The sequence below is a fragment of the Ctenocephalides felis genome, unplaced genomic scaffold (assembly GCF_003426905.1).
Source record: "Ctenocephalides felis isolate EL2017-DRISC unplaced genomic scaffold, ASM342690v1 CF-g0.4_SCAFFOLD_01886, whole genome shotgun sequence".
Classification (NCBI taxonomy): Eukaryota; Metazoa; Arthropoda; class Insecta; order Siphonaptera; family Pulicidae; genus Ctenocephalides; species Ctenocephalides felis.
Window position 1 is genome coordinate 43,621,046 of NW_020538040.1, and position 23,271 is coordinate 43,644,316.

At 28.4% G+C, this 23,271-nt stretch overlaps 4 protein-coding genes across 4 annotated transcripts; 2 read left to right on the forward strand and 2 right to left on the reverse strand.

Annotated features, from left to right (window-relative positions):
* Positions 1–3,161: 3,161 nt before the first annotated feature.
* LOC113376984 (60S ribosomal protein L4) lies at positions 3,162–6,162 on the reverse strand. The gene is made up of 8 exons (XM_026617131.1): positions 6,034–6,162; positions 5,481–5,661; positions 5,247–5,400; positions 4,901–4,992; positions 4,703–4,827; positions 3,957–4,327; positions 3,498–3,657; positions 3,162–3,322 (listed from the first exon to the last, which is right to left on the reverse strand). Exons 1-8 carry the CDS (start codon positions 6,034–6,036, stop codon positions 3,191–3,193), a joined length of 1,218 nt encoding a protein of 405 aa, XP_026472916.1. The 5' UTR covers positions 6,037–6,162; the 3' UTR covers positions 3,162–3,190.
* A 92-nt stretch (positions 6,163–6,254) lies between these two features.
* Positions 6,255–7,424, forward strand: LOC113374997 (pre-mRNA-splicing factor SPF27). The gene is made up of 4 exons (XM_026614950.1): positions 6,255–6,410; positions 6,473–6,636; positions 6,721–6,933; positions 7,070–7,424. The coding sequence occupies exons 1-4, from the start codon at positions 6,324–6,326 to the stop codon at positions 7,422–7,424; spliced, it is 819 nt and encodes a 272-aa protein (XP_026470735.1). The 5' UTR covers positions 6,255–6,323.
* A 958-nt stretch (positions 7,425–8,382) lies between these two features.
* Positions 8,383–18,521, reverse strand: LOC113377567 (endoplasmic reticulum aminopeptidase 1). Its single transcript, XM_026617929.1, has 19 exons — positions 18,062–18,521; positions 17,320–17,475; positions 15,753–15,941; positions 15,526–15,608; positions 15,242–15,444; positions 14,922–15,102; positions 14,461–14,686; positions 14,118–14,324; positions 13,946–14,045; positions 13,781–13,874; positions 13,070–13,228; positions 12,430–12,694; positions 10,332–10,518; positions 9,946–10,167; positions 9,386–9,512; positions 9,143–9,288; positions 8,925–9,065; positions 8,772–8,865; positions 8,383–8,687 (listed from the first exon to the last, which is right to left on the reverse strand). Exons 1-19 carry the CDS (start codon positions 18,099–18,101, stop codon positions 8,532–8,534), a joined length of 2,976 nt encoding a protein of 991 aa, XP_026473714.1. The 5' UTR covers positions 18,102–18,521; the 3' UTR covers positions 8,383–8,531.
* Positions 18,522–18,766: 245 nt separating this feature from the next.
* LOC113377638 (NAD-dependent protein deacetylase sirtuin-2) lies at positions 18,767–21,508 on the forward strand. Its single transcript, XM_026618017.1, has 6 exons — positions 18,767–18,882; positions 19,491–19,663; positions 19,994–20,090; positions 20,190–20,546; positions 20,807–21,183; positions 21,394–21,508. The coding sequence occupies exons 1-6, from the start codon at positions 18,864–18,866 to the stop codon at positions 21,475–21,477; spliced, it is 1,107 nt and encodes a 368-aa protein (XP_026473802.1). The 5' UTR covers positions 18,767–18,863; the 3' UTR covers positions 21,478–21,508.
* The last annotated feature ends 1,763 nt before the right edge of the window (positions 21,509–23,271 follow it).

Sequence of the window (23,271 nt, forward strand, 5' to 3'; positions counted from 1 at the left end):
GCAATATTTTAAAACCCTTAACACAATGAACCATCTTCTGACACAGCAAAGTTTCATTTTAACCATCAAAAAAAAATGTTTACGAAAATTTTTGCACTTATCTGCGAATTAAAAGGATCGGCTAGGCCGACACCATTGAGTTTGCGCTTAAATGTCTAAAATCGTTTTGAAAGTTTTTGAAAAGGCATCGATGAAAAGTCAAATTTTGTTTCACACGCTCTTTCCTACTTGCCAAACAAAATTCAGAAGGACTTGAAACGTCGAGAAACGGTAGGATTAACAAATCGGATTTGATACGTAATTTATTCAGGAAGTTAAAAATCAATAAACTTTACAAAATTTCTTGCATTATCTAAATGATGTTGAGTGTGTGCCTCTGTACAGATTTTGCTTTTGCTTCACTTAAAAAAATTTTTTTTTCGTATATATAACTATAATGATTAAATATATAATATTTAACATTTTCATAAACGACAGACACAGACTTTAAATCCATTTAAAGACCATTTTCTATATGCAGATGACCAAAAAATCTACAGAAGCATAAAATTTGTAAATGATATGTTTACAAAAAGACATCTCCGAACTAAATAACGGGCGTAAAACAATTTAAATTAAAATGTTACAAAATGCGCAGAAAACTCTCGATCTTACAACTCAAATCAACAAGATTACTTAAAATCAAAACATAACTAGTGGGGCGCATGGCATCGTGCCTTAAGGCAAATTGCTGGAACTTCCCGTACCAAAAATTATTTTTTTAAAAACGATTAACATTTTTGAAAAAATTTTACTTCGAAAAAATTAGATTTTTGAGAAACTATATTTAACAACAAATTACTTTTTTTAAAAAAAAAAAAATTATTTTTTTGAAAACAAAATTTTTTGAAAAGAAAAATGTTTTCTTCATTTTGGCATATTTTGGAATTTCTGAACTCAAAGCAATCCGTACTGCTTGAACTGCATAGACACGAAATGTCAAAGCGTGCAAGTGCCGCGCCGCCGTCTAACGGATAAGCATTGGTACGGAACCCATAGAAATGTCAAAAAAATTTTACTTATTGTTAAAATCTCTATAAAATATCTGATAATTTGATGTGCATATGTCTAATGATAATTTTTGACCGCCAAATGGCATTTTTTTTTTACTTTTTTCATTAGATCTCCAAAACCGCTAGACCCGCCTTCATAAAAATTTGATCAATTCTTCATCTTGTCAATACAAGTAAAATATTTTTTGAATTATTAAAATCGGACGATCCGTTCTTTTAAAAACTGAGTTACCATTTTTGGCACTTTTTTCCCCTTATCTTCGGAACGGCTAGACCTGCCTTCGCCAACAATTAATCAGCACGTCTACTTATCAATACGAATCGAACGTTTTTTGAATTATTCAAATCGGTTGATCGGTGTTCCCAAAACGTCGACGAAAATTTGTATCGGCAAACACATACATACACACACGCACGCGCACGCGCACACACACACATACATCCATTTTTGCTAAGGTCAAAATATTCAGAAACCTTTGAAACGTAAAGATATATAAAAATTTTCATTTTCGATTTTTTTGCGATTACTATAACTTGCCCTACGGGAAGTTAAAAGATAGTTCTGTAAAAGACAGTTATTTTCAATACCAAATTAAACTAATAACATATTAATAAGATCACCTTTCAAGCTCTTAGAATCCCTTAGCTTCATATCGGGTGTGGTAGAGATTTTTACCATATGAAGATTATTTCTTCTGCACTCTACCCTCGACAGATCTGTCCATTACTCTCAGTCACCAAAGCATTCTTACCTTGCTTGCTTGTATGTCTACACTTAGCCACCACAGCAAGAAACTACACAAATTATTTTCATAAAGCATACGGGTATTATAAAACATTTATACGAAAATGTTGCTAGATGAGTATTTAATAAAAATATATCTGAAGTTGACAAAACGATTATATTTTATTTATACATCCTAAACTTGCATTTGATGTATCCTTGCTCTTTTATGCTTGAGTAGTACCATTACCGTACCATTCCCAAATTTAATTTGAAGGCAAAAGGGCTCGTACATAATAGTGTGGGTGTATACACCCTATACAAAACTATCAAGCAACAAACTAACATGAAAAATAATTGTAAACTATCTATATGTACATGAAGAGAAAAAATACTGGGCAAAACTTTTATGTGACGGCAAATAGTCTTACAAAGGCTATATTTTTAGGATCTTCACATTCACCTGGTTTGTCATCTAATCTAATAATGCAAGATTAGTCCTTCAAATTAAAAATTTGAAATGATACTGCTTTAAAATGTCCAAAAATTTCTGCTATTTTCCACAGAAAATTTAAAACAGACTACCAGAAGTACATTCCCCAAAAATTAACAAATTTGTATTAAGATGATTCATAAGACTGTCTTTGACCAAGCCATGGGTTAAAAAAAATTTACAATTACAGTAGAACCTCGGATATACGGATACGCGATTATCTGGACTACTAACTACAACTAATTTAAATGCATGTACATACCTACAATTCGAATTTTTTGCATGATTAATCCTGTTGTTCAGTATATGTATGTAACGTAATTTAAGCAAATATATGTACATAAACAAGGAAGTTTCAATTTCTTAATAAATACTATTTTCACTGATATGTATGTGTTTGTTATTTTTAATAAATACACAACATTACCTTTCATATATTTGGTTATCCGGATGCCTATCGACAACAATTAGTCAGGTTAATCGAGGTTCTACTGTACAAAGTTGCATATTTACGTAGAAACAAATGACTATACACTTATTTCTTATAAGTAAGTACTTACAATTTTTACACTTTGGGTAAATAGAGCAATGAATCTGCAGGAGTATCACAAATATGCAGTTGTATGGTTACCCTACAAAAAAAAATTAACATGTTATTTACAAATAGATTATTAACCAGTTAATAAGCGTTAACTGTGACCCTAATGATTTACCTGCATGAATTCTCAAAATTTTTTACAGAAAAATTAAAATCAACCTTATTAAATTAAAGTCATAATACTGAATAATCATGAAAATGGAAAATTCATTTTAGGCGAAAGAAATGCTGAAATTTATTGCAAAAAACAAACATTCCTGTAATCCAATAATCTTTATTTTATAATATAAAATCCATCAAATTAGCAGGAGACATTTTATTTTTTATTTTTTCACAGGTTTTGCTGCTGTCTTTGCTTTTTTAGGCTTTGCGGCTTTAGCTTTCTTTAATGCAGCCCGTCTTTTCTCAATCAATTTTGCAGTGCGAACAGCAACATGACTGTCGGAGAGTTTAGTCTGTAATAATAAAAAAAAAAGATTAGTGAATATTTAATATATTGAACTATTATGAACTTGTAATATTTATAATAATCAGGTTGTCAACGGTAATCACAGTTAATCATAACCCAGTGCTCTCTAAAAGTTTCATCATAAAATAAACAGACTTAAAATATTGAATGTTAGAACTTACTCCTGACTTCTTGGCATCAAGTAAAACTTTCTCAAGCAGCCTCTTCTTAGTAGCAAGAATGGCTTTACGTTTAGTAACTGCTGCATAGGGATTCAATTTAAGCATGGCTCGTGCATTGGTCAATGGGTTCAATTTTTTAACCCTGCGAGTAACTGTTTTCCTAAAAATAAAATCAAATTAGCAAAGAAATTATAAAACGGGTTGGATCTGTTGTACATTAACGATCAGAAATTAGTCAACGTGTTAAAAAAGTAATCATGGACTTCATAACCCAGTGCTCAAAGCATATCATCATATAAATTTTGAATGAATGTAATTTGGTTGCAATAAGTGTAAAATCGCAAAATAATTTTGCATATAATACACCTGTTAGAAAACTTCTTAACAAGTACCACATATGTATTTTTAACAACCAAATTATGTTCATACATTAGCAATAAAAAATTAACTAGTACATACTTGGGAGCACGAAGAACCTTCCTAATTTCTTCAGATTTCAACAAGCGAGCCAAATCAGTGTTAGCCATTTTAGGTTGTGGTAGATTGTAACCAGCTTTAGATTTTGATGACGATTTCCAGGTTCCATACAACTCATCTAGTTTTTTGAAAGCAGATTCAGTCCAAATCACGAAACGACCAACATGACCACCAGGTGCCAACTTCAACAAGTTAAGTCTTTCAACATTGATTAATTCAATTCCAGGGATATTGCGGAAAGCTTTCTTCAATCCCTGGTCTTGGTTGTAAATGATCAATGGACCACGTCTTTGGATGCGACGCCTGTTGCGCATTTTACCTTTACCTGCACGGAATCTTTGAGACTTGTAAACCTGAAAAGTAAGTTACATTTTAGTAAACTACATTTTAGTAAAATTTTTATTTTTTGAATAAATTACAGAGTCACATATGTGTTATTATATACGACATTAAATGTCATTTGAAATATTGAATGTAATGAAGTTTTGGATAAGGAAATACATTGCTTAAATTTCATATTTATTGTGACCAAAAAATAAACTTTCATAAATATATTTATTTATGTTGTATGATATACTATGCCCCATACTAAATAAGGATTTAGACAGAAACGCCAAGTAATCATTTATTATAGCATTTATCTGTACATGAATAAACAGGTATTTCATTTAATCATGTGGACATTGTAAAAATGCATGAAAATTAAAAATATATGTGTTTTAAGTTACCTTTTGTACATCGGCCCAAGCCTTGCAGCGCCTTAAGAAAATTACAGCTTGTTTAGTCTTAGATAATTCCTGAACTTTATCAGAAACTACCAAAGGCAATTCCGGTACTTGATCAACAACATGTCCTGCAAAAAACCGTAAGTTAACAAAAAAGCAAATACAAAGATCAGAAAATTAATAAAATCAGTTATTAAATACCTTTAGACATAACTAAAGCTGGCACACCAGAAGCAGCAATTGCGGAAACCAAAGCATAGCGTTTTTGGTTCACATTGATCTTGCGATGCCATCTAAAATTAAAAACATTTTAAAACTCGAAAACTCTGGACAAAACAGTTAACACTAAATAAATTGTGCAAATAAAATAAAGGTTACTCATGAGAAATGCACAACACAATCAGTGGCCAAAATAAAGTAAGTCACTAATCGAAGTAACACTTCCACCATTTTTAATTTCTTCTTAATATATATTCTAATTGAATATGAATAACACTTATGTTCTGTGAAGCATAAACTACAAAGCAAATTTACATCTTATGCTTACCTGCGCCAAGGTTTGGTGGGTGCAAACATTCTTCCTCCCCTACACATATTTCCAAAAGCACCCTGACCTGAACGATGAGTACCACCTCCACGTACACGGGGAATACGGGCAACGGCACGTCCAGTACCCCATGATTCCGCTGATGTCTGATGACCTAAAATTGTAAAAAATTAAGGATTGCGTTAGTTAAGTTGAGAAAAAAGTGTATTGCAATTCTATTAAAAAATTACATACCAGCTTCCTTGCTGACACAGTAAGGTTGGCGATGGTTCTTGCTCATCGACACATGAACTTCATTGACTACATCAGGCCTAATAGGCGCTTTGAAAACTGCAGGCAAAGCAATTGAAGCTTGGGGTATAGCTTGACTCTTTTCAGAGTAGACCGATACAAGCGGTCTAGCCGCTGCAAGACTCTAAAACAAGCAAAATTTGATTAGGAATCTTAATTAAATTCAAAGCAACCAAACGTGCTACATATTTTGGTGTATGATGACTATGCCCCATGCCGACAATTTACTTGCCAGAAGGGAACGCCAAGCCATCAATTATTATTGCACTTTTTACGGAACACGAAATGTAATTAACAGCAAACGTGTGGACATTATAAGTGCACATGCAAGGAAAAACTTTCACTCGAACACATTATTTTTTGGTTAGTCGGAAGGCTGTGTGCATCAACACGTGCAATTTTAATTTATACGATTTAATACACACTAATTTCAATTCCGATTCAGTTAAACCGTCCAACAATATTTATAATAATTATAAAACACTTCTCGCCTTACCATGTTTATTTTATTGTAGCAAAACGAAAACTAATCAAAGTGAATACACCGTAAAACACCATCCGCCATGCCACGGTGAAAAGAAAAGATCGTAGACTTGCCGGAAGTCTGTCACTCTCCGACCTATTGGCGTGAACTTTGTATAAATTCAAGTTCTTATGTTGCAAGAAATGAAATGTTTGCCTACTCTATGTTGGTACTACCTTATATTTGACAGATGAAATCGCCAAACAAAATCAACAAAGAATTATAACTCAATTTAAAACGATAAACACAGATTTTTTACCAAAATGATGACAAACGTTAGCGGCGATGTTGTGGTCGATGCTTTACCATATATTGATCAAGGATATGACGACCCTGGCGTTCGAGAAGCGGTATTATACCTTCAGACATAACCGTCAAAAAACATTTCATATACATAATTATTGTTCAACAGGCATTGTCCATGGTTGATGAAGAATGTAGAAGATATCGGCCGACTAAGAATTATTTGGATCATTTACCACCTCTAAATTTAACAGCTTTTGAAACTGATATAATGCGTACGGAATTCGAACGAATGCAAAACCGACTACCAATGGAACCTCTAAGTATGAAAAGGTAATTCTCATCTTATTTTAAATCTCTAAATGAGACGTTTACATTAAAATTTATTTGACAAAACATTACTTTATCTCTTTCAAGATATGAGCTACCACCACCACCAAGTGGTAAGTTATCTGATTATCAAGCTTGGTCTGAATGTGTTGATAATTCAGCAGCTCAATTAGAACATCAGGCCACTAGGGTATTAAATTTAGAGCTAATGCTCGAATATGGATGTGAAACATGGAAAGCCTATCTGGAATTTTTAAGTAATATGCTTAATTCAGCTCAAGGAGAACTTCAAGCCTTAAGGTACAGTTTTGTGATTTAATATTTAACATTCTTTTGCTTTAATTTTATAGTTTAAAATGCCTTATCTGTTATGGTGTACTACATATGTACAACTACTTTTTAATTTAAATACTTACTATATGATTTGCTATCACAGAAAAGAAATCCAAGAAGTAAATTGGCAAAGAAAATCTTTACAAACAATGGGTGGTGAAAAATTAAGAGCTCTAGAATCACAGTGGGTCGCTTTAGTTTCTAAGAATTATGAAATAGAACAAGCATGTGTTGAACTGGAGCAAAAAATCAGTGAACATAGAAATTTACATAAAATAGAAAATGAGTCTAATACTAATTCAGAAGATAATCAATTAAATGAAAAACCTACAGTTCAGGAACAGACATCAACAAACAATGTTCAAAAACATGGGACAGCTATAAATGAAAATGTTTTAGAGAAAACTAATACTGAAAGCAAAACAGAAACAGATATATTTGAAGATTCATCCAAATAAAATTATATTGATTTGTGTTTGTATTCTCTTCAATAGAATTTATTATTTTACTAAATAAAACTACAAATTTATTATATTTTTCATTAATATAAAACTACATACATTCAAAAATATTTGAACTTTTGTCCAGACAGCATTTGAGTTACACTATTGCTTTTATCACCATGTGTAGTAATAATGCATATCTTCAAAAAAAGATATACAAAAACAAAAATTTTGTTATAAAATGAATCTATTTTTTGCATTGGTAATTATTTCTTTTTAAGTATGATATACATTAATGTTCTGTGCAACAAAGTAAAAATTAATGATTGTATCTTCACAGAAAGTCACAACATACATGGACACAAAGATACTCAAGCACACTTTTCACTATCAAATTTATGCTAGTAATAAATATTTATTTACGGACGATGATATAGTATTCATTCTTATTTAAATAAGCCTATTTATTTATGGTATAATCGCACAAAAATATATTTGGCAGTCAATTATTAATTATTAAATTCTCTGCCTAGATAAAAAATTCTTATAATGAATAATGCTTCAACTTGAAAAACGTATTTCAAGTTTTTTTTACACTCAAAACCATTATTATGAAAATAAAAATTTAAATAATAGTGTTTTCAAATATTTGAAAAAAAGAATTTTGACCAAAAACTACTATTCCAAATTTATTCATCCAGTTTTAGTGAAATTTTTTAGTGAAACATTATTCTTATAAATTTGAAAAATTAATACAATAATGTATAATGAAATAAATTTTACATGATCTCTTTACTGATGAACCATTGTTTTATCATTGACAAAGGTTTGGTCCACTTATTTCATGCTGTATTTATTATATTACACCAAATTGGCAATGAAGTATTATATAAAAATAAAATCCATTAATATTATATTCCAGATATTAAATGCGAAAGTGAAATCATTTATTTCTACAATTTGACTAGCCGTAATCACTTTAAAAATAGTTTTTTTATAGTAAATGTTAAAAAAAAAAATCACTCAAAAATAGTGGTTATAAGATTCCCAATATTGAAATTAATAATTAAAAGCGGTAATACGGTTGCTACAAATTATGAAAATGAAGTTTGTCACAGATTTTTACATTTTAGATGTTGCAAGATATCTCTCTAACCATTCTGTTAAAGGTTCCATTTCTTTTGCTACCCACTGCACATTTACAGCAACTTCTTCCAATGTTTGAGCCATATGTTGAGCGCCCAATCCTGAGCCGATATCAGACAGTAAGTCTGACAACTAAGAAGAACATTTGGATGTTATTATCACATTCTTTATTCTATATAGACACATACAAGCTGAAACAAGCACACTAGTACTTACTTCCTTTCTATCATATACACTAGACATATCTTGTGCAACAGCTTGAATCACTTCTGCCATTCCTCGAGTTCCATTTCCAAATTCTGATAAGAAGCTGTAGAAATTGTATAATTAATAATATTCTTACAGACTCAGTTTAAAATATAAAATTACCTGTTCCAATGGGCCTTTAGATGCCGCCAAGCCAATAATTTTCCAATAGGATTATTTGATACTGCAACTAGAATAACTTTCACATCTTGTATTGGAACTAGTTCCCGATTCATACTAAAATCTAGCAGTCTATACAATAACCTATGGATAAAATTAAACCATAGTTTTCATGATATATATATATATATATATATATATATATATATATATATTCATACCATGGCTGTTGTGCTGAACCTAAAGCTGTGAGTAAAGAAGTTCTCTCTTGGGTAGAATTATAAAACTCTTTTATTGCTTGATAACGATCCCAACAAAATTGCCATTCTGATAAGCTGCCTTGTGACACACCAGCAGTATAAACAACCTATGTATTATATTATTAAAATAACTTTGTAAAGTTTATATATATATATATATATATATATATATATATATATATAAACATTTTACAATAATTATACCTCTCTTAGATTAACTGATACTTTTGTATTATTTATTCTCCATATATTAAATCTTTGTTTAGCTTGAGTGAGTGTAAAATCATCGCCAAAGTTTACTGCAGCAGCAAGAACTACTGAGCGTAATAATCTGTAAAAATATATAAGCAAAAATGATTATATTAATTAATATAACAAAAAGTGAGTTATAATATGAAAAATAATTGAAAAGCAAACTTGAAAAGATAATGAATTAAGGAACAAAAAGACAATTAATCTTTCGATCAATTAAACACTCCATTATTTTTCAAATTATTTGCTTAAACCTTATGATTAAAAAACTAAATTAATTATATTAAGTTTGATGATTTTTATGAATAACAAGTAGTAAATTATATATTATAATAATGGAACAATGAAGTACAAAATATTCACATATGATTTTAGATTGTATATGTTCATACAAACTAACTGATATCACAATGTGTAAAAAACTGAAAATAGTCATTATGATAAAAAAATGCTTTCAATAAATATATTGAAATTATTTTAGGAAATAAAGTTATTACATTTGTGTGCTATACCTTGTTGCATGGTCGCCTTTATCAATCCAGCCTAAACTCCTAGCTTTTTCTGCTATTAGCTTGCGTGTGAATTGTTCAATCATAGGAAATGGAGATCCCTCAGCAAATCGCTGTCTCCATGAGGTCAAATGCTTCAATGTGACCTGCCATGGACCAAGACTTTCTTCCACGGGTAGATAAGTGGAAAGTTCTAAAGGTACTGAGCAATTTAAAAGACCAGCCCTAAATATAAAACAAAAAAAATTATTAATTTTTTATTCTTAAAATTTATCAAAAATTATAGTACATACAGAAAACAAATACGTTTTTTCTTAATTGGATTCTTTTAGATTTGGGAGTAAATATTTTATAAATGTATCAGTAGAATTTATTTAATAATCACAAACCTGCATAAGACAAATGCATCATCAATTAATCCCATTCGGTCTAATGGTGTCAATGCTTTATGATCAGTTTTCAGTAAATTAACAAATACTGTCCAGTATTCAATTGGATATAGAACTCTGTAATATCCCGATTGATCTGAATTTAACTTAAGCCAATGTACTTCAGATGATATTGTAAAATTAATAGCTGTAAAAGAATAATCAATCAATAGATTAATGCCAAAAATACATTTTGGTCATCTTAAAAGACATCAAGACATCTTAAAATTATTACTGTATAGCATTTTTTTTGAAGGAGGCTTTCTGAAACATGCCTTTTCATAAACTCTGGATTAAAAAAAAAAATCAAATTTTAATTATTTGTTGAATATATATATATATATATATATATATATATATATATATATTGTAGAGTTTCGAACAAGAATCCAAAAAGTAATAAAAAACAAAAATGTTTTTTAATAGACTAAAGTCTTGATCTTTATTCATTTATTTACTGTCGACGTTTCGGAACTAGGTACGTTCCATCTTCAGGACATCTGTCAAGAAACATGATCTTGATATGATTTAAGCAAATAATATGTTTAAGAAAATGAATTTTTTAATTAATAAAATAGTTGAAAAAATTATGTACAAAAATATGACAATATGATCAAAATAAAAATGATAAAAATAAATGAGTGGATTATATAACAGGATTTAAATTTGAAAGTTTTGGAAGTTTTAAGAAGAGGTTAATGACAAAATTGAATTAATTACCTGTATGATTCAATATACGTTAGCACTTTTTCACTAAAAAGATTTTATCAAGGAATTAATTTATGAGTTACTTTTCAGCCGAATAGGTAAATTTTGTAAATCAAAATTACTATAAGTTCTGTCTTTTTTAAATTTGTTATTTGAAACAAACAATATTATTCTCTCGATGTTATGAGATCGGCTGTTTGTAATGAACTGATTCAAAGTCACACATGAGTTACTTGAAACTACTAGTTCCAAAACGTCGACAGTAAATAAATTAATGAAGAAATAGTATTTAAATAATATTATATATTAATAAATAATAATAATATTAAACTTTTTTTGTTTTTTATTACTTTTTGGATTCTTGTTCGAAACTCTACAAAATATACACAAATCCAAGACTCTACCATTTATATATATATATATATATATATATATATATATATATATATATACACCTAAGTCTGTTTTTACACGGTGATTAGTTCCAGAAGAAGCCGCGTAAAAAAAAAAAAACGTGTAAAAAAAGACATTGATCTTATACAAAAATGGGTGATTCGTTCCTAATCCCTAAAATCTATTAAAATTAGTGAAAAACAAGAATTTTTAGAGTATTTCCCTAAATTAGTGCTATTCACATTTGCTATGACCAGTAAAAATTGTTTGTACGCGCTAAAGGGGAATTCACTTAAATCTTTAAGCAAGTGTTCGCAAACTATCGATACTAGCGATGGTTTCAGACTTTTTTCTTTCATAAAATCTTTTTTGTGATATGAACATACTTCGCAAAAATTAAATTTGACAAAAAAAAATTAAGTACATAAAATTTCAAATCGTGCTAAATGGAATAAAATCGTGTAAAAAAATTAAAAATATTCAATTTTCAAACCGTGTTATATCAAAACCGTGTACAAAAAGACCGTGTAAAAACAGACTTAGGTGTATATATATATATATATACAGTGGTGTTGTCGAGCCGGCAAATATACGTCGTTCCGGCAAATTATTTTTGGCCGGCAAAAGAAAATAAAAAAAAAATCGCTACACACAGAAAATAATTTTATAAGTGAATTTTATAATTTATAATTTATAATTTAACTAATTTTTATTAAATGTTCCTATTATATGTGATAAACATACATATATATGCAAAAAATGGGTTTGTAATGATTTTTGTTTTTTTTTTCTTTTCGAACGGAAACAGTACAACCGGTTTTTGAACCGGTTTTTTAAATTTAGCGTTATGGTAAAAAAAATATTAGCACAACGCCACTGTATATATATATATATATATATATATATATATATGTGTGTGTGTGTGTATGTAAAGATATAAACCCTTTTTTTTCTTTACCTTTTGTATTATTTAACCATATTACTTCTGTCCCATTACTACAATCAGTGAAGTAAGTAATTGGAATCACCCATCTGCTAATTTTGCTCTTTGTAGGAGTTGAAGCTGTAGTAGATATATGCGTAATATTCATATCAAATGTTGTTGGAGGTGTTATTGCCTTTTTCAATGCAAATTTAGATTGAGTGACAGTTATTGTATTTCCATCAACAGTTACAGTGATTAGTGGAAAACCTGATTGTTGAGTCCAGGATTTCATCATAGACTGGAAGTAAAAAAAAAAAAAATATTTAGTTTATCATTCAATAATTATAATGCATCTACCATCAAAAGGTAAAATTTCAGACAGCAACACAGTATTTATTTTCAAATACAAAATTCAAATTAGATATCCTATAATCAATTTTGTATTGTTAAAATTGATGTATAAACATTTCATTATGTTCTAGTAATAAACTCACAAGTTCCATGTATTGTAGTTAATTCAATTAATTAACCATTCAATCATTGCTAACACTGTGTATGAGGTGATTTAAAAATATCATTTATTATATACTGTATATGTATATAATTCTTAAATGCAATTTAACCAGTAGCCATATAACCATCAAATATTTTTTCTTATTTGTTCTCTATTTACCTTAATAGGTACACTAGAATTAAGATGCTTCTCAAATGAAGACCACAATGCATTTTGATCAGCTGCTTGATACTTATTGTTGACCAGAAAATCTGCAAGGGCCCCATGCAGAGACCCCTCACCTAATGCAGATCCCAACATACGCAATAATGATGCACACTAAAATAATCAAGAAAAGTAAAATATTACATGTTAATTTGAAACTCATATTCATCAAAATGCAATTAATTGTTTGTACTTTCACTAGCTATTATTATATATTGCAACATCCATCACAATTAATAAAACCTAAATTACAAAGTAATTGGAATAGTTAATTATGTTACAATATTTCATGTCTCAAAATGATTGCATATAATCATCAACTATTAACAAATTATCAATTTATATATCTAACTATAACACTTATTATTCATATAATATGTAAACATACTGAATGAAAAATAGAAAAATTGGAAATGAAACGCACAAGAAGTGAAGGTAAGAAAGCAGAAGTCTGAGGAGTAAAATGTGAGAGGGAAAAGAGAGCTGCCTTCAAGCAAAGCAGCATTAGTAATAACAAAGTAAAAGTATATTTATTGAAGTTGTTCCACATTTATAAATTCCTATTTATCATTTAAGAAAACATTATTATAAATATTTAAACATTATTAGTTATTTTCTCATATCAAATGACATTTAATAATGTTACATTGATCTAAATATATTTACCTTGCTATATGATAAATCATCAAATACATCATCTATTTTTGAAGGGTCCGAGACTTCAGCTTCCAAAGGACCTGCTGTAGCTAATGCATCTAGCCTATAAATAAATTTAGATAAAATGTATTCGTGTGTATGTTGACTCTTTAACTTGTATAAAAAATAACAAACCACATGGCAGGAATCAAATGTTTGATAACAAACGCCTCTTCGACAGGCCACATTATTTCTACTGAAGCTAATGACTGCATTCCTAAAAACTTGACTAGACCTAATTTTTAACAGAATAGAAATAAATAACTAAAAAATTATTAATTAAGCAAGTATATTAACAAGATTTTACCTTTGAATAACCATTCTTCATTCCACCAATATACAGAAACTAAACCTCCAAACCACTGATACGCAATTTGTTCAGATAATTCTGTAGCAACTTCTTGCTGTCTTTCGGAACGAGTTTCATCAGGAACAGATAGTAACTCTTGATGATAGAATAAAAGTCCCCAAGAACCACAAAGATCTTCATGCATAGAGTTTAATGCAACCAAATCTATAGAAATATAGTATATTAAATCAAATGTAATCTCAGCTTCAGAAAGTCAGTTACATAAAAATAACTTGTGATTTAAAATTTTATAAAAAATAATTTAATATGCAATTTTTGAGGAAACAATTACAACATTTACCTAATTTAGTCAATGGATAATCAACACCTAACCATCCTTCAAGATATTCCAGTAAGTTTTTAGCAGAATTTAACATATAATGCATTCCTGTTAACACATTCTTTGGAGCATATACTGCTATTGAAACACCTCTAGCTAATTTTATACTTTCTCTAGGAAAATCACTAACCAACCACCCAACTGAACCTGGTGCACAAGGAGGAGCTTCTTGAAATTCATCACGAAGCTATTTACAAATAAAAACAATCATTTTAATTATCATATCACTGTTTGATAAAAATTTAATATTTAATGGAATAATAAGACATTCTAAAAATCATTGCTTAAAAAGAAAACATGCTAAACAATATTATCAAGTACATTTTATATCAATAAGTTATTTAACATAAATTGAATTGAATTAAAATTGATGAAATACTAGATTCAAAAAAAAATTCATGATAAAAATATAATTTTCTCACCAGACCAGTTCCAAGATAGAAACCGGCCTCTTCAGTGGCATTCACAGGTGTACTGCACAAAGCAATGTGAAACCTGTCCCTATTTATGAAAATTTTTATTTTGGCTCTAAAATGTGGTTCATCAAAGCATGGGTAAGCTGACCTTGCTTCGCCAGGTCGAAAATATGTTGCTGTCAAATAACTATAAAATAAATATTAAAAAGTTATATCATGAGAAAGTTAAAACTATATTACTACTCTTATCAAACTTCCATAAAAAATTAAAATAATGTAACTCATATGGAAGTTTGGTTATTATAGTATTTAAATAATATACTTACTGTTTCATTCCATTATTATCTTCATATGAATCAATGTGTAGCCCTTCAGATTTTTGCGATAAATTTCTTGTAAAACGAAGATTTAGAGTATAATTGGCACGCTTTCGTAATTTGTCTCGAACTTCTATGTAAAGTTGATTCGTTGGTTTATACTCTAAAAATTTCACAATTTTGAGTAAGTGTCCCTTTGGTCCTTGCACTGCCTATAATTGAAACACCATAAAAAAGTAAGTATAAAGATTTATTGATATATGTAAAAAATATTTATTCTAATAATTACTTACTTTTTCAGTGATAGTTAAATTTTTAGAATGAACAACAATAAAGTTAGTTTCTTTCTCCACATTGAACTCAACTGAAACAACGCCTAAAAAGAAAACAAATTATATTAAACTGATATTAATGAGAAAAAATGTATTAATACATTTAATCTTGAACTTTTTTGAATAATGAGTTAAATGGTAATTCAAATGTTATTCACTATCTAATTGTAGTAGTAATTATATCTTACCCTTGACTTCAAAAGTGGTCAAGTTCGGATGAATTGTTAAGTTATATTTTAGTGGCCTCACAAAATTTGGCAGCCTAATGTTATGCCAAGGAAATGGTTGTCCATTAGTAGCAATTGGTATAGATGTAGTTGTTATGTTCCAATCTTCCGGAACATAATCCGGAGGCATTTTTCCTGCACAGCTGCATTCTAAAATTAAATTTTTGTCATTCGCTGCTACATGTAACTTTCCAATAAACATTTGAATATTTTGTCCTGAGCTACATATTTGTTAAAACATTCACAGACAAATTACATTAACATTATATTTCATTTACTGGCAAAGTATCTGTAATTAACCTCATAACTAGTCATAACTAAAATGATTAGCCTAGTTTAATATAATTTTTATATAAACATTTCTATGTATCATATTCATGTATAAAAAAGGTCATACATATTCCAATTTTCTCATTTTTTACCTTATTATTTTTTTTAATTCAAATTAACCATACAATTGTTACATTACATTTACATTAATAAAATAAAAGTATTTTCATAAACATTCTGTCTGCAATGTTATTTATTAAGAACCAAGAACTGAAAAGTTATGAGGAAAAATAGTCACTGAATTATAAGTTTTGCTTTTGAAATGAAAGTCAATGTATCTCAGTAATACAGTAATAATTAGTTGATTTGATTTGAAACTTGTTCTTAAGGACTCACTCTATTGTCAAAATACTAATAGAAATAATGTACTGTTACATATTATACATATATACACATACATACAAATATAGATGGTGAGTGAGTATGTGCATAAATATATAGGCCTATAATAAATATAAACACTAGTAGTATCTACATTACTAACAGACAAAAAAAAAAAACTGTAATAATCATTCTATTCAAATATAATTACTTAAACATTTTGGTAACTTCAAATATATATGTATATCTAATCAAAAACAATGTATATAAGTACAAAAAAGAAATAAACAAGCCGTTATTCATAGACACCTGCATAATAAACAACAGTATTCAGAGATACTGCTTAAAGTTGGAAATTAATATTTTTCACATGTGTGAATAAAAAAAAATAGCAATATATAAATTAGAGTCTTGATAAATGTACTTCTACATCATTTCTCATTTTTCTTATATTTGCTCTGATTTCTTACTTAGATTTTGAAGATTCATTTTGTTTAATTATTAGATATATAAATATCATCATATTCTGTGTAATGAGAAGGTAATACTTAAATACCGATATGTAATATATTTTGTGAATTTTATGACAAACACACACACACACACATATATATATATATATATATATATACATACATAATTAGTCAAAACTATATTTGAAGTGGTAATATTTTGTGATTTTGTGTTTATATCGAGCATCAAAATGTATTTGCATTAATTAGAATTTTATAATACAGGTGTCCATTTAATAAAACCCAAATTATATAAAATTCACAAAATGTGAATATTCTATAAAAATAATATAAAATAAAATGTAACAAACATGCAAAATTGACACTGGTACACTGGTAGCGTGCTCTCTATGATGTGTTCTGACCATTCTGGGGTCCACCATATGCAATCACCAAAGCAGTGGCTAGAAGACCAGCCAAGACCAGCAATGTAACACAGAGTGCCCTTTGATATGAACAAACTGCTACTCCTGATTCATTATAACGCCCCCTACCTCCCCCTGCGCTGCTATTGTCGCCTCCTAAATAAAAATGATTTTTTATTTTAGCTCAAATTAAACTATTCAATATATATATATATATATATATATATATATATATATATATATATATATATATTTGAATAGTAGAACCTCGACTATCCAGACCTCAGTTATACAGATTTGCGATTACCCGGACTACCAACCGCGACAGAGATATATGTATGTATATATGTACAATGTGAATTTTTGCACTATTTATGCTGCAGTTTAGTATATGTATGTAATATAATCTAAGAAAATATATATGTACATACATAAGGTAATGTTAATTCCTTATTAAACATTAATTTTTGTTGATATCTATATATGTTTTATTTTTGATAAATACACATCATTATTCTTCATACATTGGATTATCCAAATTTTCAATTATACAGATTCCTATCGGCAACAATTAGTCCAGTTAATCGAGGTTCTACTGTGTGTATATATATATATATATATATATATATATATATATATATAATTGATGATTGTTAAATATCAATTATTTATAATTTAAATTTACTATATATTCGTTTAATTCAATTATAGCTACCTAAAGCTAAACAATTTCGTTTATTACCCGTGAGGAAAGCGACATCATCCACTTCTGCTTCATTCATTTTATTCTGCTGCCTCCGCCAGAGAACCGCCGCTTCAGGTTCCCCTGTAAGGGGCACCTTTACTGAGCTCTGTTTCCCTTCAATTGTCAGTTATTTTTTTCTCCTTTTGAGGGAATAGAAGCCAATCTGTCGAGATTCTATTAGAATCTGACAGGAAATTCACTATAAGTTGGGCCTTAAAATTTTTAATCACATTTATAATTGATGCACTTCGGCGTTAAATGTTGGGCCGATAGTGAATTAAAACTTATTGGAACTAAACAAAATTTTATGAATTATGTAATAATAAACAACAATCACAGCGCACGACAGATTTTAAGTTTTTATCCAAAAATTAAACATTTTACACAATTGAAAATGCAAAACATCACGCATCATGCTAGAGAAGCTTAACTCCATAGATAAAAGCTTTTTGTTTTCATACCGGTATACTTTGCTTGTGACAACAAGCAAGAAGTATTAATATTTTCGATAAATATATGCCATTCGATTCAATTTTTAAACAACATATATAATCATAATAGCATTAACATGGATTAAGATACAAAAAAGTAAATAATTAAAAGTTTGCCAAATAATAATGGTTAAATATCAATATTTGTGCTGTATAGCCTCCTCTCTTTTCGATAAACATGTTTGCTATCTATGATCTAAGATTGAATCAATTCATCTGTCAAGTGTTAAATTGTACAAAGTACAACAGACAAGATAATAATAACATTTGTACGATTTTGTGCTGCATTGAATGTTATTTAGTTTTTAATGTCATCGCAAAATGATGGTATTTAACTGAATATATATCTTCATTTTTAATAATATGATATTTTATTAGCATGTTATAAATTTCCTGTATCTAAGTCAGACACAAATGTCTGGTATATGAGATTATAAGAAATATATTTATACGTATTGTATTATATATTTCATGCATATATATATATATATATATATATATATATATATATCTTATACATTTCATTCTCTAACATAATGATAGATTATCTGTTTTGTATTGCTATTCTTCAGTTGGTGTTAGATAAAGAAAAATATGTTATTTTTATAACTTTATTCTTTTGTACGAATTGAAATTAATTAAGTGAAATTTCAAATCTTAATTTAATTCTTGAATTAACTAATAAATATAAATTAATAGGTTATTAATGTAATATCATAAAATAATAAAACCAACAATAAATTTAAGTATTTATTACTAATTATCTTGTAATAATGTAATTTCTGCAAAGGTCATTTATAATTTTTATTTGCATTAATTTGATTAGCCGTAAAATTTTGTTTTGAAATAGTAACAATATTTGTAAGTAATTTTTTTTTAAATTTATGTAATAATGTTTTAAATGCAAAAACCATATTAATGCAAATACTATTTAGATTCAACGCGGTCTGCCGCTGCAAACAATGTGGAGCCTAATGAAACAGATGGGTTGTCTTCAGAGCGCCCAGAACAAGGTCAATCTGAGAGTAGTATATCAAACTTGATGAAACATTTTGCTAACAAATTAGGTTTAAATGAAAAAGATGAAAGTGATGAAGATGAACCACAGGTAGAAAATATCACCGGGAACTGTTTTTAGTATATTGACAAACATTTTTTTAATTTTTGTTTTATATAGCTTACTGTGTCAGCTTGTACAATGTAACAAAATGACGTATTTAAAAAATTATTTTTGTAATTGAAGGGAAACCAAATTTTTTATTATGATTGTTTTTATAGTTTTTTTTCTAAATTTTTGATACAAAATTACAAGTTTACATGATGGATACAAAAGTATATATATAATAATAATAAGTATATATATATATATATATATATATATATATATATATATATATATATACCACCCATGTATAATGTTCCAACCATTGTTTAACAGGTTTTATCAGAAGTTACAATTGAGGGTGTGGTTGAATATATTAAAAGTGGAAAATGTAAAAATATAATAACAATGGTTGGAGCAGGAATTTCTACGTGTAAGTAAATAAGCATATATATATATATATATATATATATATATATATATATATATATAAATATATACCTTTTTATTGAAATGAACATCATAATTGCAGCAGCCGGTATACCAGATTTTCGATCACCAAACTCTGGCCTTTATGATAATTTACAAAAGTATAACCTGCCTGATCCACAAGCTATTTTTGATATTGATTACTTTAGTGAAAATCCCAAGCCATTTTTTTCCTTAGCAAAAGAGTTATACCCTGGTAATTTTCGGCCTACAATTTGCCATTATTTTATTAAACTATTGAATGAAAAGAAATTGTTATTAAGACATTATACTCAGAATATAGATACTTTGGAGAGAGTATCTGGATTAGATGAAGATAAAATGGTAGAGGCTCATGGTTCATTCTACAAATCACATTGTATCGGTTGTAGGAAAGAATATACCCTTGGTTGGATGAAAAGTAAGTTTCTAGTTTAACAATGTATTAGAGATTTTGTATTATAATATTAATTATTTATATATATTCTAAAAGTTGATGCGCGATTTTGTTCCAAAAAAAGAAAGTGTTTTAAAGCAGTTAATTGAAAATGTTATGAAACATATAGTGCTTATTAATTAAAATAACAAGCTCATTGTAATTACTAATCACAGAAGAAGATTATTTTTTTCAATATATTAATTTTTATGAGAATAGCCTTTGATAACATTTTTATTTTCTAGAGAAAATATTTTCTGATGAGATTCCAACTTGTACATGCGGAGAAGTGGTCAAGCCTGATATAACGTTCTTTGGTGAAAATTTGCCAGAAAGGTTTCATAGGCTAATAGATGAAGACTTCAGCAAATGTGACTTGTTAATAATCATGGGATCGTCTTTGGTTGTTCAACCTTTTGCTTCCTTGATTGATATGGTATCTGACACTTGTCCTAGACTTCTGATTAATTTAAATAAATGTGGTGAAGGGGATAGAATGTTACGATTGTTAGGTATATATAGAGGATTAAACTTCAATAAAGAAAAAGGGGGACGAGATGTTTTTTGGCAAGGTACTTGCGATGATGGTGCTGAATTATTGGCTTCAAAATTAGGATGGGAGGTATGTGGTAATTAATTGATTGTTTTAAATTTTTATGTAAATACATATTTCATGAACTTATTGGAATTTAATTTATATTTTAAATATGGAAAAACTAAATTAAAATTTTAAAACATAAAACAATTATTGATTATATTTAGAAAAAAGAACAAAAAATTGATTTTGTGTATGTACTACTTTTAATTATATGCACTGTGTTTTTTATTTTAGGATGACCTGAGGGCTTTAGCAGAGGAACAGTTGAGGAAAATTATTGAGGCAGAAGAACAAGAAGGCAATAATCAAACAGACTAATTTGCAATCTTTTTTTTCGATTAAATATTTATTTATTGTAAAACATATTGTATAATATAGATTATCTATATAATCGTTTTTATTTGTATTTGTTATTTTATATTTTTATTTTCAGTATATTTAATAAATTTATTATTATATTCACCTCCAAAAGTTTATTAATGTCCTAAATTAAATTATTTATCCAGATTTTTTTAAATTTGTCTGTGTTGTTCTTATTTGTCACATTATATTATATTTACCTTGATATGTTTTCGCATTTGTTTTGTGCCATCCAAACCATCTTCTGGTATAGTTTTCCTTTTTCTTTCTTCGAATACTGAAAAACCAATAACAAAAACAATAATTTGAATTTATTGTTGAAATATGTTTTCTTTTAAAGTAATAATTTTTTTTTGAATATGTGCTTAGAAAGGGTTGAATGTTTTCAAACTCAATTTTTTTTTATTGAATAAAATTAATTAAGATGTAACATTTACTAATACAACGTTCGGTTAATTCTTTTTTATTTAACAATTGATTTCCAAATACTTAAACTAATATTTTAATTATAAAAAAATGCAATCCAAACATAATTTTATCTCTATAGATTATAATTATAATCTAATTATTGTGAGATATTAACAACATTCCTAAATTTTGATTTTTTAAATGAAAATAATATCATTAACTCTGATTTTTAATCAGTGACTCGTACACAAATGCAATTAACACTCATACAAAAATTAAACAAATTAAATCCAGATCGAGCTAGGAAACTCTCTTCGCTCATCGATCATATTTAAAAATTTGCTCTCGAAAATAAAGATTTGGCGAACAAAACTATAATAACACCTAACGGCCCGCTCATGAAAACCAGACTCTGCACAATTATCTTAATATCACATTTTTAAAGACATTTAATAACAAAATCTACGGCTCTTCTTCATAAACTAGTAAATCACAATGTTGCACCGCTGCTTTATAGTAACATAATCTCAGAAGACAAAAAAAAAAAAAAATATGGCGCATGGGTTACTCATATTTATTTAGTTTGATATAATTATATAAATAATTTAAATCTATAATTTCAAAACTAAATAGTTTAAAAAACGTAGTTAGTGTTTTATTGACATTTTATTTTGGATTTTAATGTAGCATTTAGACACTAACATTTTAAATGTTTATAAATAAATATAATGGGTAGTACTGTCTGGAGCAGATCCGTGAGATGAGTTAAACTCCAACTAGATTCAGGGAAAAATGTGTGAGAGATGTCCCATTGCCATTTCGCATAACAGTGCCCGAAATTGGCCGCGTTTGACCATTACACCATTATTTTCCAATCTATTGCATGACTTTCCAAAACATTAATTTTTTATATATTTTTATTAATATTTCAATATCTTATTCTTCAGTAATACAAGTACAATTTTCAAATATGTATATAAACATTTTGTGAACACAGTACAAGGTTCGATCCGTGTACCTTTCGAGTGGGCATTTAATCAGTCTGCCAATACAAGCCTGCCACTTTGAGTGGTAATACACGTGGGTTAGCAACCCTAACACCGGAAGCCCGTGCCACTTCACCCAGCTTGATATCAAGTAGTATAGCGTCAGATTTTTACTTATGGTCATAGATTTCCAAATATGATCACAAGTGAAAATCTTCGAATACTAATAGAAAAGGTTTTTATATTTCGGTTGTCATTGACACAACAGGAATTGATAACATTTTACGCAACGACCAAAAATGAAGGACAACATCGTAATACCGTTATCAATGAATAACACTATTGTTGTTCTCAATTG

Bases quoted from the DNA above. Each gene is read 5' to 3' on its own strand.
- LOC113376984 (XM_026617131.1), bottom strand. The intron at 4,328-4,702 runs GTAACTTAAAAC...CTTACTTTTCAG, and splicing joins CTTGGGCCGATGTACAAAAG to GTTTACAAGTCTCAAAGATT. The intron at 3,323-3,497 runs GTAAGTTCTAAC...TTATTATTACAG, and splicing joins TTGATGCCAAGAAGTCAGGA to ACTAAACTCTCCGACAGTCA.
- LOC113374997 (XM_026614950.1), top strand. From the start codon at position 6,324: ATGATGACAAACGTTAGCGGCGATGTTGTGGTCGATGCTTTACCATAT. The intron at 6,411-6,472 runs GTATTATACCTT...ATTGTTCAACAG, and splicing joins ACCCTGGCGTTCGAGAAGCG to GCATTGTCCATGGTTGATGA. The intron at 6,934-7,069 runs GTACAGTTTTGT...TTGCTATCACAG, and splicing joins GGAGAACTTCAAGCCTTAAG to AAAAGAAATCCAAGAAGTAA.
- LOC113377567 (XM_026617929.1), bottom strand. From the start codon at position 18,101: ATGAATGAAGCAGAAGTGGATGATGTCGCTTTCCTCACGG. The intron at 15,609-15,752 runs GTAAGATATAAT...TTTTCTTTTTAG, and splicing joins GACCACTTTTGAAGTCAAGG to GCGTTGTTTCAGTTGAGTTC. The intron at 15,445-15,525 runs GTAAGTAATTAT...TTTCAATTATAG, and splicing joins ATTTAACTATCACTGAAAAA to GCAGTGCAAGGACCAAAGGG.
- LOC113377638 (XM_026618017.1), top strand. The intron at 20,091-20,189 runs GTAAGTAAATAA...TCATAATTGCAG, and splicing joins TGGAGCAGGAATTTCTACGT to CAGCCGGTATACCAGATTTT. The intron at 20,547-20,806 runs GTAAGTTTCTAG...TTTATTTTCTAG, and splicing joins TACCCTTGGTTGGATGAAAA to AGAAAATATTTTCTGATGAG.